This window comes from Bufo gargarizans, chromosome 11 (genome assembly GCF_014858855.1).
Source record: "Bufo gargarizans isolate SCDJY-AF-19 chromosome 11, ASM1485885v1, whole genome shotgun sequence".
Lineage (NCBI taxonomy): Eukaryota > Metazoa > Chordata > Amphibia > Anura > Bufonidae > Bufo > Bufo gargarizans.
This window is the reverse complement of record NC_058090.1, coordinates 79,967,074-79,985,978: the sequence shown is the minus strand read 5'-3', so window position 1 is coordinate 79,985,978 and position 18,905 is coordinate 79,967,074. Positions and strand designations below refer to the sequence as shown.

Below are 18,905 nucleotides of genomic sequence, written 5' to 3'. Positions count from 1 at the left end.
GATCCTTCTTTCTTCCTTACTAGGAAAAGAGTCGAGTAGAATCCCTGATTTATCTGGGAAACTTGAACTGGAACGAATACTCCCTTTTCCACTAGTTCCTGGATGCCCAAAATAATGTTTTGTTTGGAAATACTGGAGTCTGCATTTGTGATGACAAATTTTGTTGGGGGGAATTGAAGTGAATTCTATTTTGTATCCTGACTGAATGATTTCCAGAGCCCAGGGATTTTCTATCGTCTTTCTGTGATGCACAGTGATGTACACCGAGATACATACTCCCTGCAGGCTGGGGTGTAGCTGATTTATAACTCGCTTCATGAATAAACTTCACCATTAACAGTAATAAAAAGTTTTGATCTCCTTCACTCACATTTTTTACAATTTTTCTGTTTTCTTTGTTACATTTATGTCATACATTTGTATCTGGTGTTTATCAAGTCCTATAAAGAAACCAACGAGAGAATGTCAGAAAAAATAAATAAATCCATGCTCAGTATATGCTGCCACACTACAAACTCCACCAAAATAACCCAAAACAAAATGCATTCTATGTAATGTGCTTTATATTGTACTATAGACTGTAATGCAATATCTGGCTAAATAACAAAGAATCTAAAGAAAAGATGTCACAAAAAATGTCATTTTACATGAAGGACATTGCAAATTCTTGTGCTTAAAGAGTCAACAAATCTGCCTGCATCCACTTTAAAAAAAAAAAGTCATGGACACTAGGGGTCTCATTTTCAGGTAACTTGCAGTCTACGGCCTGTTGTTGGGCTAAATCCATCCCTAGTTACAGAGACAGAGATGATGATTCACAGGCACAGGAAATGGGGGCATGTCAGAGATAGCTGAGCTCCTGAGCCTGGTAGAATAACTGCTTGTACACTGCATCTGAAGAGCAGAAAAGCTCCTGTTTGTCTGTAAGTGTGATCTCTACCTCCTTATCAGCTTTCTAAGCTCCCTAGAATAAAACAAACATAGTGGGAAGGGAAGTGGGGTCACTGCATACATTACCGTCATCTTAAACAGAGGGGAGACACCCACTGCTTGTGAGAGAAATGCATCTAGCTTTTCAAGTGAAACAGGGAATAATATGGCAGAAGAAGACATTAGAAAAGCCAAAAAATAACTGTTCCTTCACAGTTACAGAATGATTCTACAGTGAAAGATACTTTTTATGAAAACTCAGGTATGCTTTAACACAAAACCTCATCAGCCACATCAAAGTGACGATGAAAACATTGTCAGAATATCGGGAGGAAAATCTGCTGCTGCTTAAGGGGTTAAAGAAGATTTAGTATTATATTTTTTTCTGCCACTAAAGTTTTTTTTGTTTTTGTTTTATCTTTGCAGGACATTTTACTATATTCCCAGGATTAGAAATGGGTAATAAAACTTCCAAGCATGGCAGTAAGAAAACTTCCAGAGGTGGTAATACAACTTCTCAGAATTATAATACAACCTCTAGAGATGGTAATACAACTTCTAGAGATGGTAATACAACTTCCACAGATAGTAATGCAACTTCCACTGATGGTAATACAACCTCTAGAAGTGGTAATACATCTTCTAGAGATGGCAATACAACTTCCGGAGATGGCAATACAACTTCCGGAGATGGCAATACAACTTCCGGAGATGGCAATACAACTTCCGGAGATGGTAATACAACTTCCAGGGATGGCAATATAACTTCCACAGATGGTAATAAAGCTTACAGAGCTGATAATACTGCTTCCAAAGAAGATAATACAGATTACAGAGATGAAAATACAGCTTCCAGTGATGATGATGCAGCTTCTAGTGATGATAATACTGCTTTCAGACCTTATAATAATACTTTCAGAGAAGGTAAGGATTGATTGTTTTCTTCCATCTTACAACAATCTTATTACTGCATTTTACACTAGAGTTCGGGGCTCCGCTTGTGAGTTCTGTTTGAAAGCTCTCACAAGTGGCGCCGAACGCATCCGTACTGCCCTAATGCATTCTGAGTGGATGTGGATCCGCTCAGAATGCATCAGTCTGGCACCGTTTGTCCGCCTGGCCGTGCGGAGGCAAACGGATCCGTCCAGACTTACAATGTAAGTCAATGGGGACGGATCCGTTTGAAGTTGACACAATATGGCTCAATTTTCAAACAGATCCGTCCCCCATTGACTTTCAATGTAAAGTCTGGACGGATCCGTCTGAGCAACTTTTCACACTTAGAATTTTTTCTAAACTATAATGCAGACGGATCTGTTCTGAACTGATTCCATCGTCTGCATTATAGGAGCGGATCCGTCTGTGCAGACACCAGACGGATCCGCTCTGAACGCAAGTGTGAAAGTAGCCTAATACTATGTCATCTGTAAAATGCTCACCTTCCTGATGAGGAAAACAGATAATAGGAAACTGCCACAGGGCTGGACTTGGATCAAAAAGAATGCCTGGCACACAAACCAGAGTCCACATACAATATACCCCCATTTCACAGAAAAGTAGTGTCATATGATGCATCCTATGGTGAATTTTTCTTTACATGGTCTGGCCCCTCAGCACACTCTTTAATCTGTTAATCGCACCATAAACACAAGAAAGACAATAACAGTGAAAATAGAAACTCCTAATATCACAGCCAAGGACACCCAATTGCAACACCAGTGGTACCTCCTAACACAAGACACCTTCCCCAGCAGTGCCAAATACAGTGCAGACACATTGGCAGCAGCATTGTTCCTTTCCCTACCCTGCAGTAGTATTCACACCTCCCTCACTCTAGAAGCAGCATTGTCCCCTGCCCCACTGCTTTTCTACTGTCAGTGGCCTTCTCAGCCTTTCCATTCCTCCATCACTAATACAAGTGTAAGCCGTGTACCAGGGTGGGCTCCCCAGGATACAGCGAAGTCACGAACGAGAAAAGCAACTCTGACACCAGCTTTTGCAAAACAGGCTTTTTACTACAATATGATACTGAACACAAACCCCAAATTGATTTTCATTCACTCAGCCCGCATGCCGAGACCCTTGTGCTGCACAGCACGGCGCCCTGCAATGTATGCCAGAAAGAACTGCACTAGTTTGCCTACTGGTAGGCACATAACAAACTACAATATTCCCCCTCCCATAACTGGTCCTATGGCACCTGCCTGTGCATTACTCATGCGCAAAACGCTAGGCTGGATTAAGCCAGTGAGGCATCCATCAGCTCTCAATTGTGCATTTTTTGGCCTGACACACGAAACAGAGACCCTGTATCTAATTGCAGGCCTGGTCTAGTCTCTAGGCGCCAATTTTGCAATGTGGTGCGTGCGCGATCTTACCGACCCGGGTCTGCTCTGTCTCTGCTGATGACTCGGCAGAGCAGGTAGTTTGTTCCCCAGCTCTCATCAGCACATATGGCAGAAATCTTCTGTCCCCTGGGCAGAATCTGGGTCCTGTACAGCGATCAGCTTAACTTGACTGTAGTTGTGCTTGCAAAATGTTAATCCCACGCTTGGATGTCAATTAATTCACTTCTCTCTGTGTCTCTGTGTCCTTCCAATATGGTGACTTCCTCTTTCTCCTTCAGCCTGGCAACTCCACCTCTCATGAATATGGAAATATGTATATGCTCAGTCAGCTGTGCCTAGGAAACGGCGGCATCTCGTGGCCAAACAGCAGAACATCAGTCCAGAACATTTAATTTAATCCACACAAACAGTGTTCAACAATGAGAGCCGTTTCCCCATCTCACACAAGCATTCTCAATTTTACCACCCTTCTTCCATTAGCTACAACATTAACTCCCTTCCAACTTTTCCCTCATTGGCAGCAGCATAGTCCCATTCCGACCACTCATCCACTGGTACCAGCATTGGTTTTCTATTCTCCAAGCAATATTTAATCCTTTTCCATCAGGATCACACAAGGTTGGAGGGGGAGTGTCAGAAAAACAGTGTGTCTTGCCTTCTCTGCAGTGCTAGTCTCCCAGGAGCCTGTACACTAGGCTTTATTGTAGACTACCACTGATCTACAGGGTGAAGGACCTGTGCACTAATGGTCATGTGATTATGATGGCATCACAGCTTTTTCATCCCTCCTGCTATAGAAACTGCACTGACATGACCCAGCATTTTCAGTGCAGCCCAGACTGACCATCCCACCAAGAATCTGCATGGCTGTAGTGTTTTCCTGGGTAGTTAATTAAGTCATTAATTTTATATACAGGATACAGTGCACAGGACATTCCTGCTATACTGTGCCCTTACAGCTGCCTATCTAGTATTGTTTCCTTTATTTCCATTTCCTTATACACTCTGTACCTAAACGTCATAATTTTTATTTTATTTTTAAGGTAACTGGCCATACAGCTCTATAGTGTATTGGTTAACATTCTGGGCTGTAATGTAGAAGGTTGTGAGTTCAAATCCCATCAGAAGCTTTTCAGAAATAGAAGCTAAATTTAATTTAAATATATATATATATATATATATATATATATATTAATCAAACTTCTGATACATATATTAATTACACATTTTTTACAATTACAAAAAAAATATAAAATATATAAATTTAATTTAGCCTCTATTTCTGAAAAGTTTCTGATGGGATTCAAACTCACAACCTTCTACATTACAGCCCAGAATGTTAACCACTACACTATAGAGCTACATGGCAATTCCTTAAAAAAATAAATAAAAATATGAGACTTCTGCTGTATAGGAATACTTACTACTTGTGTAGTGGTTATCATTCTTGGCTGTAATGTAGAAGGTTGTGAATTCGAATCCCGCCAGAAACTTTCCAGAAATAGAGGCTAAATTATATTTAAAAACACTGGCTCGAGCATCGCGCCCGAACACTGCGATGTGCTGAACATAGCGATGCTCGAGCCAAACTGGTGTTCGGACGAGCATGCTCACCCAACACTAGTCATAGTCTTATCAATAAGATAATAAATTAGCTATAATGAGTGTTTATTAGGTCAGAGATAAGGAGCCTTCAGCTGAGCTGCCTGATGGAACAAACTGAAAACAGACTACTAGAGAATTTAATAGCTGTACAGAAAAAGATGCAAATTTTTTTAATAAAGATTAATTTAAAAAATTTATATTTTTAGCTCAAAATTAGTACAATGCAATAAACAAATTGGTGTACATAACTTTAAATACTTACCTCCATGTGGCTATAAGCGATACAGTGCAGGACACAGGCCTCTTCCTGTCTGTGCCCTGCGCTGTATGCAGCCTGGCTCAGTCAGCGTGATTATGATGACTTCATTGCACCACCACGCATCTGATACGCATTTCTGCATGATCTATCAAAGGAGAGAAGGAGGAAGATAAAGGAGAGAACTGGAGAACGTACAATCTGCATAGCTGAGTGTTGACCCTATGTGATTTTCAAAGGTTGGGAGGTATAGAGGGACATTTATCAAGACTGGCATATCCATGCACCCGGGACTGGCGTGAGATGTGCGTAATTTATTAGGAGCCAGATGCCTTATAACAAATCAGGCGCATCTCTGCCCTGCTGTTCACCAGAAACTGAAGTCTACACCACCTACAGGCTGGCGTAGATGTCAGCTATAGCTTCCATCACTTTTTGGCGAAAGTTAAAGTAAATGCGGCAAGCTGCACGAAGCCACGCCCTTCCCACTAAGTACCCCCTTGTACGGCACTAAAGAAAAGTGCACTATAATCTGTAACTTGATAAATGTCCCTTATTGTTTTGGTAAATTAGAGGGGATTTCTCATTAGTGTAAAACAATTCAGGACATGAATATTCCACATAAAGTCTCCTCCATATTCCAGATGACTTCATTCTTGTGTCTCATTTAATTACTAGATAAGGAGACCCGGCAGTTTTACCGGCAGATTTGTCAGTATGAAGATCACGTTCTGAGGATGGCATATGAATATTTCCAAGATGATCTGCTCTACATTGTGGAGAATATGAGTCTTCCATCACTTCTGCATGAGCTGAGTTCTCGAAATATCAGTAATGTTGAGGTGAGAGGACATGAGCAGCCGGCGTTGTATACATATGCCTCATGTGATATCATGTTATAAGCACAGGTTACTCCATGTCACCATCCTGCTGTCTACGAGAGGATGAATTACAATTTTTGCTTCATGTCACAGAGGAAAATGTAGGACGGTTTCCAGTTTAGTAGAAGGTAGGAGCTGACATCTAATGGAGAACATCCCAGAAGTGTATAATCCAGTATTGGTGGAGTATTTATTCCCTCTCCTGCACATATACAGTACATTAGGGGTCATTACATCCTGGAAATAATCTTATTGTTACTTGTAGCTTCCGGAAGGATTATCTTCACAACTATTCCATAGATGTCTCGTTCTCTGGACACCACATTATCGAGGGGACTGATATCTGTACCATGTGCGGAAAAGGAATTTGTATTTCTGTATCTATCTATATTCTGTCCTGGTATTTTAAGCTGTTGTCTATATAACCCACTTACTGTACATATCATATACACCCCCTCCAGTTCTTCATACATCCCATGAGTAACACACAACCCTCTTATATAGAAGAATACTTAACGCCGGTATTGGTTAGACAGCTCGGGTCTCATCAACGCCCACCTCCTTATACCTCCCAATAAATAACAGCCAGACAACAGTTCGGATTGAATCGGCCACAGTAGCCATTTTATTAAATAACAAATAAATGTCCAACATAGATAACTTAACCATAACCCGCAGAAATCTGAGCAAATGACGAGGGAGGTCCTAGAAGCCCCAATAACACAATTGCACCCCAATAAACTGGCAACTCCATCTTGCCACCAGCGGATGAATGCCAGCTCAGAGGCACCAACTGATGAACGCCTTAATCCCTCCACTCCAGTTCAACCATGAGAGTCCAGCCCCACTCGTGAGGGCCCTCCCATTCTTAACGACCACCATATTCACCAACTTCGAGGACCTCCCACCGCCAACAACGTTCAGCTTGACCCACTTAAGTTTGCGCATCCCTCCACATTCTCAAAGCTGTTTCAATACCTCCCTGAATCCCCAGGGACCACAAATCTATTCCCATTGCATTAAGATGCAACCCATCTGCTCGCCAAAATTCTCCCACATCCGCCTCCAACTCTGAATGCCCCACCGCCACGACCCCGTTCCTTGCCACAAATCTACCCACCACCCGATTTACCTTAATCCGAGCTTTATTTATTCGCTCAACCGACCTCGCACCCCTCCAAAACCCCCTCGGCACTATGTCCAACCACACGGTGACCATTCTCGGGAATAACGCCCCCAACCGCAGTAAATCGAACTTGATGTCCTGAAATTACTCCCGGAATGGCCAAGCCCCTAGATCATTGCCCCCCACATATAACACTAGAATATCTGGAGGACGGTCCAACTGTACAAAGCGATGCACCTCACGCAATACCCCACCCCATAACATACCTCTGGTCCCCAGTCACAGCAACACCGCCACATCCTTCCCGAAATCCAGTTGGCGCCCATTTTGTCTCACGTCCGCCCTTATCGCTCCCCCAGAACACGAATGAATGACCCAGGTTCCAAACCAACGCCACTTGCAAACCTAAGAACAGTAAAACAAGAAACATTAACCATTAATATCACCATAACTTACATTCTACCCAATCTCCCATATGAGCAAAATCGAATTGATTCCCATCGACCTATCCTTTTTATTATATCCTTGCTCAAACCTAAACGCGCTGCTTCTGTCGCTGCCCCAATCCTAAATGAATGCCCCATATAACCCTCCTCATTAACCCCCAAGACTTTTAAGCATCTCTTGAAAATGGCAAGAAATTGAAACCGCAACAGAAACGAGCCATCCTCATGCCAAAGAAGAGGCTCCGTGCCTTTCCCAATCACCTCCCCCCCCATAGCCCTGCAAGCACCTAACTGGACAAAGTGAACAGCCTGGGACTTCAAACTAAATCAACTGCCTACCCTTCCAGTTTTTGACTTCCTGATTAGTGATGAGCGGCAGGGGCAATTCTTGAATTCGCAATTATTTTCTTGATTGCGAAAATCAGTAATGTAATATTCGCGTAATGCGCGCGCAATACAGGCCTGAGTCACTTTTGCTACATTTTTCAAGCTGCTAGAAGTTTCCTGAGACTGGAGAAAATGGTTGGCACGGCAGAACATTAAAATAGCTTTATATGCAGATAGAGTGCTCCAATATATTTGTGATCTTTCTTGTGCTCTAGAAATACCAGAGTCTAGAAGATGATAGAAGAACATTGGCCCGGACATTACTACAGGACATATTTCTCAGAGGAAAAGAGGCAGTGATAGGATTGTGGGTCAGTCTGTATGCATCACGTCATGGTTCCCCTGGCCTGGACGCTATACTGGAGGAACTCTATCATACAGGTAACATTGTGCGTGTCAACCAGGAAATAGGGGTCTTCATAACTTACATTGTCCACAATAATAAAGATTTCCTGCTGAATCGGTCATTTACAGCAGTGTCTGCCCATAGAGGCTTCTGATAGGAACTAAAGAATGGATTCACATTGTAGATCTTACATTCTTCTCAGAGGTGGTCAGATGATTCCCATTTACAGGCTGGAGAGAAACATCTAATAAATCTGAGGATTTTTCTGACCAAAGCACCAGTTTTTATTAAATAAATCAGTTATGTAGCTATAGGGGTGAAAGCACCAACTGTCACTGGACCCCAATTCCTGGGCAGCCTACAGTCTTTTCTGTCAGATCAAACAATGGCCCATGCAAAGTCCATACCACAACCCAATTGAAATACTGTGGCAGGACCTTAAGAGAGGTGTGCTTAAACAAAAGACCACAAACCTCAATGAACTGAAGCAACGCAAAGTAAAGAAAAGTTGGTCAAATTTTCTCCAGAACAATGTGAGACACTGATAGTAATACAGAAAACCATTCAGGTTATTGCTGCTAAAGTTGGTTCTACAAGGTATTGATTCATGGGGTGCACTTAGTTTTTGTTACGGCTGTATATAAATTATAGAAAGAATAAGTGCAGGTTAGGTTTCAGGGCCCCCTCATACAGTGATCACCACATACAGTGACTGTCACAGTGCCCTCATAGTGACCACCTCAATACCCCTAAATAAAGTGACCACCCCAAATGTCACCATTTACATTTAGAACCATGTCACCTTGTCTGGTCTCTATAATCTCAAAATAACTATACATTATATTATATGTGATATAGCACTGATTATATTTATAAAATGTCTTATTAGGTGACACTCTAGTAGAGCAAATCCTACTGGATGAACAAGGACACCAACTTTCCCCACAACTTGAAGGTAAGTGAATGAATTCTAAACTATCAATTTAATTTTGAATTTTCTAAAAATTTTGCTTCAAAGTCGAAGTTAGGGCAATTTGATTCAGGCAAATTGCACAAATTGTCATCTTCCATTTTACATATTAAATTCAATACAGTAGTTATGGAAGGGGTGGTAAGGATAGACAAAAACATGACCCTGGATGGGGCCCTAGTCAGCGGACTTGCCCATAAAGCCTTGCAGTCAGCCTCACAGCCAATCAAGATGGACAATATAGACATGTATTAGACACTATGTAGGGTCTCATGCAAAGACATCATTCTGAGCTTAGACACTTGGCCCTATCCCATCCCACCTCAACCCAACCTCACCACAATATTTATCCCAGCCATAACCCATCTGTTCAGCCTATGACTGACTAACCACTTGTGTTTCCTCCTCCTTTATTAAACATGCTACCATCACACCCATCCTTAAAAAGCCTTCTCTTGACCTTTCCTTTTTGTCTAGCTATCATACCATGTCACTATTCCTCATTAGTGATGAGCGGCATAGGCAATATTCGTTTTTGCGATATTTCACAAATTTTTCGCATAATATTCGCAATAAATTTGCAAATTCTAGAATTTGTGATCTTGTCATTATTTTCGCAATTGCACAAATCTGCACTATTGATGCACATATTTTTTGCGCAATACATGCAACTTCACATTTTATTAGGTCTGAATAGATATTACTGATTGGAGCACTAAGTATTGTTGTGACATCACAGCACTATGTCTATAGCATGTATGTATGGACAGCAAAGAAACAGTAATTCCTATCCCACTACCTAACACCCTGCACTAGAACCGATCAGCTACACTATATCACGATCTAACCTACACTGACTATCTCTCATTAACTACGTATTTGTAAGATATACCGTATTTTTCGCCCTATAAGACGCACCGGCCCATAAGATGCACCTAGGTTTTTAGGGAGGAAAATAAGAAAAGAAAAATTTTTAACCAAAAGGTGTGCTTTTGGTGGGTTTGGAACTAATGGTGGTCTGTGGATGGCACTATTACTGGGGATCTGTGGATGACGGACACTGTTATGGGGGGGATCTGTGGATGACAGACACTGTTATGGGGGGGATTTGTGGATGACGGACAGTGTTATGGGGGGATCTGTGGATGACGGACACTGTTATGGGGGGATCTGTGGATGACGGACACTGTTACAGGGGGGATCTGTGACTGGCACTGTTACAGGGGGGATCTGTGACTGGCACTGTTACAGGGGGGATCTGTGACTGGCACTGTTACAGGGGGATCTGTGACTGGCACTGTTACAGGGGGGATCTGTGACTGGCACTGTTACAGGGGGGATCTGTGACTGGCACTGTTACAGGGGGGATCTGTGACTGGCACTGTTACAGGGGGGATCTGTGACTGGCACTGTTACAGGGGGGATCTGTGACTGGCACTGTTACAGGGGGATCTGTGACTGGCACTGTTACAGGGGGATCTGTGGACAGCACTGTTATATATGTGCCATCCACAGACCCCCCCCCACCCCATAACAGTGCCATCCACAGATCCCCCAGCCCATAACAGTGCCATCTACAGACCCCCACCCCTTAACTTTGCCATCCACGGATGTTATCAGCAGATCCCCCCGCCGCTCCAGTGCTGCACAAATAAAAAATGTCTTATTCAATTAAAAGTGATTACACATGCTCCCTCTCTCCTATTAGTACCGTACATCCTAACAGCTTCAGTAGAATGCCGGCAGGCAGGCCGGATGGCCGGCGCGTTACTCACTGACGTCACTTGCCTGCGCCGCCTGCTTCATTCATAAAGTAGGCGGCGCAGGCACGTGACATCAGGGAGTTACGCTGCCGCCCGCCCGGCCTGCCTGCCTGCATTCTACTGAAGCTGTTAGGATGTACGGTAATAATAGGAGTGAGGGGGCATGTGTAATCACTTTTAATTGAATAAGACATTTTATATTTGTGCAGCACTGGAGCGGCGGGGCGGGGCTATAGTACAGTGACTGCACCGCTCCGCCGCAATTGCCGGCCCCAAGCTCCTCCTCCCAGTCCCTCCCCGCTCTCGCATACATCGCAGCCAGTGAAGTTAAACTGTCAGCATTCGCCCCATAAGACGCAGGGGCATTTCCCCCCCTTTTTTGGGGTGGAAAAGTGCGTCTTATGGGGGCGAAAAATACGGTATATATATATATATACACACACACAATCACCTAAAGAATTATTAGGAACACCATACTAATACGGTGTTGGACCCCCTTTTGTCTTCAGAACTGCCTTAATTCTGTGTGGCATTGATTCAACAAGGTGCTGATAGCATTCTTTAGAAATGTTGGCCCATATTGATAGGATAGCATCTAGCAGTTGATGGAGATTTGAGGGATGCACATCCAGGGAAGTTCCCGTACCACCACATCCCAAAGATGCTCTATTGGGTTGAGATCTGGTGACTGTGAGGGCCATTTTAGTACAGTGAACTCATTGTCATGTTCAAGAAACCATTTTTCCAGTCTTCAACAGTCCAATTTTGGTGAGCTCATGCAAATTGTAGCCTCTTTTTCTTATTTGTAGTGGAGATGAGTGGTACCCGGTGGGGTCTTCTGCTGTTGTAGCCCATCCGCCTCAAGGTTGTGCGTGTTGTGGCTTCACAAATGCTTTGCTGCATACCTCGGTTGTAACGAGTGGTTATTTCAGTCAACGTTGCTCTTCTATCAGCTTGAATCAGTTGGCCCATTCTCCTCTGACCTCTAGCATCAACAAGGCATTTTCGCCCACAGGACTGCCGCATACTGGACGTTTTTCCCTTTTCACACCATTCTTTGTAAACCCTAGAAATGGTTGTGCGTGAAAATCCCAGTAACTGAGCAGATGTGAAATACTCAGACCGGCCCGTCTGGCACCAACAACCATGCCACACTCAAAATTGCTTAAATCACCTTTCTTTCCCATTCTGACATTCAGTTGGGAGTTCATGAGATTGTCTTGACCAGGACCACAACCCTACATGCATTGAAGCAACTGCCATGTGATTGGTTGACTAGATAATCACATTAATGAGAAATAGAACAGGTGTTCCTAATAATTCTTTAGGTGAGTGTGTATACATATATACAGGTCCTTCTAAAAAAATTAGCATATTGTGATAAAGTTCATTATTTTCTGTAATGTACTGATAAACATTAGACTTTCATATATTTTAGATTCATTACACACCAACTGAAGTAGTTCAAGCCTTTTATTGTTTTAATATTGATGACTTTGGCATACAGCTCATGAAAACCCAAATTTCCTATCTAAAAAAATTAGCATATTTCATCCGACCAATAAAATAAAAGTGTTTTTAATACAAAAAAAGTCAACCTTCAAATAATTATGTTCAGTTCTGCACTCAATACTTGGTGGGGAATCCTTTTGCAGAAATGACTGCTTCAATGCGGCGTGGCATGGAGACAATCAGCCTGTGGCACTGCTGAGGTGTTATGGAGGCCCAGGATGCTTCGATAGCAGCCTTAAGCTCATCCAGAGTGTTGGGTCTTGCGTCTCTCAACTTTCTCTTCTCAATATCCCACAGATTCTCTATGGGGTTCAGGTCAGGAGAGTTGGCAGGCCAATTGAGCACAGTAATACCATGGTCAGTAAACCATTTGCCAGTGGTTTTGGCACTGTGAGCAGGTGCCAGGTCGTGCTGAAAAATGAAATCTTCATCTCCATAAAGCTTTTTAGCAGATGGAAGCATGAAGTGCTCCAAAATCTCCTGATAGCTAGCTGCATTGACCCTGCCCTTGATAAAACACAGTGGACCAACACCAGCAGCTGACATGGCACCCCAGACCATCACTGACTGTGGGTACTTGACACTGGACTTCAGGCATTTTGGCATTTCCCTCTCCCCAGTCTTCCTCCAGACTCTGGCACCTTGATTTCCGAATGACATGCAACAGTCCAGTGCTGCTTCTCTGTAGCCCAGGTCAGGCGCTTCTGCCGCTGTTTCTGGTTCAAAAGTGTCTTGACCTGGGGAATGTGGCACCTGTAGCCCATTTCCTGCACACGCCTGTACACGGTGGCTCTGGATGTTTCTACTCAAGACTCAGTCCACTGCTTCCGCAGGTCCCCCAAGGTCTGGAATCGGTCCTTCTCCACAATCTTCCTCAGGGTCCGGTCACCTCTTCTCGTTGTGCAGCGTTTTCTGTCACACTTTTTCCTTCCCACAGACTTCCCACTGAGGTGCCTTGATACAGCACTCTGTGAACAGCCTATTCGTTCAGAAATTTCTTTCTGTGTCTTACCCTCTTGCTTGAGGGTGTCAATGATGGCCTTCTGCACAGCAGTCAGGTCGGCAGACTTACCCATGATTGCGGTTTTGAGTAATGAACCAGGCTGGGAGTTTTTAAAAGCCTCAGGAATCTTTTGCAGGTGTTTAGAGTTAATTAGTTGATTCAGATGATTAGGTTAATAGCTCGTTTAGAGAACCTTTTCATGATATGCTAATTCCTTCTGTACCAGGTTGTAACTTATCTTGTTCATGTTTATTGTACTTGTTTTGCTTTTATGTACGTACATTCCATTTCATATGTACAGCGCTATGGAATAAATGGCGCTACAATAATAAATAATAATACATGCCAAATTGTGCCCAGTCCCCTTTGTGCCCCCACCACACACAGTAGTAATGCCCCCTTAGTTCCTCTCTTAAAGTAGAGCTGTCCCCTCAGTGCCCCCTCAGAATAGTGTTGCCCCTGTAGTTTAAATAAACTAATAAGGTTTTGCGCTCACTCTGCTATTTTCGGAACTTCCAAAGAGGCCTTGGAGGAGAAAGTTAGTAGGCTGTCTGCTAAACTACATGATATGGAGGACTTACATAGTCTTAATAATTAGTATTGAGCGAATTAAAGTGAAACTAATTGATCCGAATTTCAGGAAAAATTAGATTCACTACGAATCCGAATTTCCTCGCGCTTCGTGGTATTGAATTATTTTTGTTTGTTTTTTTATAAAATGGTGGCTAAACATGTTACAAAGTAAATGTAAGAAGCCTGGGAATGCTATATGACCCATAATTCCATGCAGCCAGAAAATCAGCAGATCCCCTATGATTTCACAGCCCTATAAAAGCCTCAGCCCGCCCGGTCTGTGACATTTTACTGTGAGCTGAGCATACTATAGGGACAAAAATGCCAAGCACTAAGGACAGTGGTTAACAAAGCAATTAATTGTAAAATATTGGATAAGGAGAGTGCAGGGAGAGTGCAGGGACAGTGCGGGAACAGTGTAGGGAGATCGTAGGGAGAATTTTTATACACTGTAGGGAGAGCATAGAGAGATAATAGGGAGACTATAGGGACAGTGCAGGCTCAGTTTAATCACCCTGTGCATCTTGGTCAACTGCTGTGCCATTCAATACTTAATCTGTTCTGTTGTACATAGACTTAGGGCTCTTTCACATGAGCGGAACGGGTGCGTAGAATCCGCTGCTTCAAAAGGGAGCGAAGCCGCGCTCTGGACAGCAGCGACATGGAGCATTAACATGATTGATAATGCTCTGTGGCGCTCTGTGACCTTTTTACTACAAAATCACAGTGACAAGTTTATCTCACTATATGACCTTTTTACTATAAAATCATAGTGAGATAAACTTGTCACTGTGATTTTGTAGTAAAAAGGTCACAGAGAGCCACGGAGCATTATCAATCATGTTAATGCTCCGTGGCTCTCTTTCACGCAGCAGATTCCACGCACGGGATCCGCTTGTGTGAAAGAGCCCTTACTGTGCATCAGACTCATTGTCAACAAGAAGTCTAATACATATGCATGTTTTTCTAGATCATCTGCCGCGTCATTTATACTTTAATCTGTTCTCTTATACATAGACTTATTGTGCATCAGACTCATTGTCAACAGGCCATCTAATATATACAGTAGAAGCATTTTTCTAGTTCCTCTGCTGCGCCATTTATACTTAATCTATTCCATTATACATAGTCTTACTGTGCATCAGACTCATTGTCAACAGGTAGTCTAATATATAGGTGCATTTATCTAGTTCATCTGCTGCCCCATTAATAATTAATCTGTGCTTTTTAGACATAGACTTACTGTGCATTAGACAAATTTTCAACAGTTGGTCTAATATATAGGAGTGCTTTTCTAGTTCATCTAGCAGTGGCAAAAATGTTGCTGTCGCCAGCACAAGTAGCCACATAAGAAGCGGTGGTAGCAGTAAAAACTGCAGCAACAGGCCAGAGCTGCCACTGTCATCCAGCGGTTGTGTTTTGACCAACAGTGCAGCTGTACTGGAATGGCTGAGTCAATCTTCAACATCATCTCAATTGACAACAGATACACAAAGCCAGGCCATGTCGGACTTGAATGTCTAGGGCCCACCAGAAAAATGTATTTTGGGGATTCACCTGTACCCCTGTGGGCCAGTCCGAGCCTGGTCTTGTCTCTGTACCTATAAGTCATCTTAGCCAAATGCACGTGTCTATAATAATAAACTGGATAGTTAATTTTAGACCCAATTTTTTATTAAATTAGACTAGTTGAGGTTCTGTACACTACCTATCTTTATGTAGTGCAGTCAGTCGACTGTGTTACGTGCCACTTGTGCAGGGATGGTAGACAAGGCGCCCACCTTGCTCAGGGACCCACTAACCGATTCACCTGTACCCCTGTGGGCCAGTCCGATCATGAATGGCGCAGCAGATAGACTAGAAAAACTCACCTTTATATTACACCACCTGTTGAGACTGAGTCTGATGCATAGTAAGTCTATGTATAACAGAACAGATTAAAGGGGTTGTCAGAGTTATTTTTTTGTTCTATGTTCCTAACTAAGCAAATATAACAGCTTTCCAATTCACTCACTTTATCTCCAGTGGCTGGTTTCTTAGATTTCACTGAGGGTCACATGACCTGTGATGTCAGCTTCTCTCCCTGCTCTGATAAAGGTTGTTTACAAGTCTGTAAACGAGACGTCACTGTGCTGGCCACGCCCCCCCCTTCACTGCCGTCTACTCTCTGCTAGGATTCTTAACCCCTTCAGCTGCACAGCTCTGCAGGCAGTGAGGAGACAATGCTGGGCACTGGAGCTGACATACTAGAGAGAGAATTGCACAAGAAGGTAGGGGGAAGATCCGGTGTGTATTAGCAGTGTCATTATACAGGTGGGACATGTAGTTCTACACTTACAAGTTGCTGTTGATTCTCCCAGCACTCAGGGAAGCTCTTGTATCCACTCCCTTAGCAGTGTCATTATACAACTGGGACTTGTAGTCCTACACATACAACATGCTGCAGAGTGTCCCAGCAGGCAGACATGTCACTCAGGGCAGCTCTTGTATCCACTCCCTTAAGCAGTGTCATTATACAGCTGGGAATTGTAGTCCTACACATACAACATGCTGCTGAGTCTCCCATCAGGCAGACATGTCACTCAGGGCAGCTCTTGTAGCCACTCCCTTAGCAGTGTCATTATACAGCTGGGACTTGTAGTCCTACACATACAACATGCTGCAGAGTCTCCCAGCAGACATGTCACTCAGGGCAGCTCTTGTATCCACTCCCTTAGCAGTGTCAATATACAACTGGGACTTGTAGTCCTACACATACAACATGCTGCTGAGTCTCCCAGCAGACATGTCACTCAGGGCAGCTTTTGTAGCCACTCCATTAGCAGAGCAGGGGGAGGGGCAGAGATTGTTTTTATTGCATGTAAACAAAAGGCCAGAAAAGAACCAGGGAAATATATATATATTTTTTTGCATAAAACTTGCTTAGCTCAGTTATATATCAGATTTTCAGTGCTATATTATTTTTTTTCATAACTCGGACAACCCCTTTAAGTATGAACTAGATAAATACACCTATATATTAGACTGCCTGCTGACAATGAGTCTGATGCACAGTAAGTCTAACAGAACAGATTAAGTATGAATGGTGCAGCAGATGAATTACAAAAATGTGCCTATATATTAGAACGCTTGTTGGCAATGAGTCTGATGCACAGTAAGTCTATGTATTACAGAACAGATTAGATATGAATGGCGCAGAAGTTGAACAAGATGCACAGGGTGATTCCGCTGAGCCTGCACTGTCCCTGCAGTCTCCCTATGCTCTCCCTACAGTGTATAAAAATTCTCCCTACGATCTCCCTACAATGTCCCTGCACTATCCCTATATTATATTCTTCAATTAAAAGCTTTGTTAACCACTGTCTCTAGCGCTTGGCACATCTGTCCTCATGCTCAGCTCACAGTAAAATGGCCGAGACCAGGCGTGATGACACCACAGAGGATGGCTATCTGCTGACTAGCTGGCTGCACAGCATTATGGGACATATCACGTTCCTGGGCTTCTTACTTTCACTTTGTAACACGTGTAGCCGCCATTTAAAAAAATTATTTTATTAAACATGAAGCGTGAGGAAATTTGGATTTGGGACAAATCAAATTTTTCCTGAGAATCGGATCAATGTCAATTTGTCTGTTACTTTGATTCGCTCAACACTAGTCATTTGTAATGCTTCCATGCCACATGCTATGTACTTTGTTGTTTTGTTTATTGGTTTTCTGTTTGATTTGTATGACTCAAAACAATAATAAAAAGAAAATGTTGAAAAAAAAGGTCAATTGAAAGTACTCCATACAAGCATGGTGCTCTCTGCTTTTGCTATCAGGCCCCAATTTGGAGATAAGAATGGGTCCCTGAGGTGGTATCTGCATCTATCTGACATAGGTGGCATGTCCTAGTGACATGCCACAAGTGTATGACATCGCACAACCCTTTTAAAAAGTAATTGTACTTTCACACCATTTCATTAAATAGAGAATGGTGTAACCAGAAAGTTTCTAAATCATTTAATTTAAACAATATTCCTGATAAAAGCTGTAAAGTCATGGTCATTAGAGGTCTCACTTCCACCTAAGTTGCAATTCACTGCCTATAGTCAGACAAGATCCATCCCAGGTAACAGAAACTCAGAAGATGGCTGAAAGGAAGTACTGGGGTGTCAGAGCTAGCTTAAACTATAAATTGTTCTATGCTACTTCTGAACCTCACAGGTGACTCTTGTGTGTCTGTACGCGTGATTTATGCTTCCTTATCTGTTTTGTGAGCTCTGTAGCTGAAAACAAACATAGTGTCACGGCAGTACAGTGCTGGCGCAGAAGGGAGATGCTCCTGCCTCTGAGTGAAATGCATCTAGCTGTGCGGATGAAGCAAGGAATAATATGGCTGAAAAAACATAAGGAAACACCAGACATAACTATTCTAGTACTGTTATGATTGTACAAAGAAGCACAGCCATTATGCAAACTTTAGTTTTTTTAAAACTAAGGTAAACTTTAAGGCTTTAATAGGCATTAAACTGTATACAAGTTGTTTCCAAGAGACAGATTGCTTTAATACGTGCTGCAGAATCCCTAAACTGAATAGAACCTGCTTTATAGAAGAGTCCAACCAAGGCCTTCTTTCTATCTAACTGTGGGAAAGAGGCCTAAGCATTGGACTGACAAAGGAGGGGGGCCAAAGTTCCCTGTCAATTTACTTGTATGGGGCCCAGATATTTCGAATGGCAGTCCTAATTTTATACACTGTTTATGACACTTCCTA

The 18,905-nt window shown here is 42.8% G+C and overlaps 1 protein-coding gene across 1 annotated transcript in view; it reads left to right on the top strand.

Annotated features, from left to right (window-relative positions):
- Positions 1–18,905, top strand: part of LOC122921833 (NACHT, LRR and PYD domains-containing protein 3-like) — a 51,954-nt gene that overhangs the window by 9,107 nt on the left and 23,942 nt on the right. The window contains exons 2-5 of the mRNA XM_044272095.1: positions 1,357–1,854; positions 5,818–5,981; positions 8,195–8,360; positions 9,215–9,280. Of these exons, the coding sequence (XP_044128030.1) occupies positions 1,386–1,854; positions 5,818–5,981; positions 8,195–8,360; positions 9,215–9,280 (865 nt within the window). The 5' untranslated portion in view covers positions 1,357–1,385. The remainder of the gene's footprint in view (positions 1–1,356; positions 1,855–5,817; positions 5,982–8,194; positions 8,361–9,214; positions 9,281–18,905) is intronic.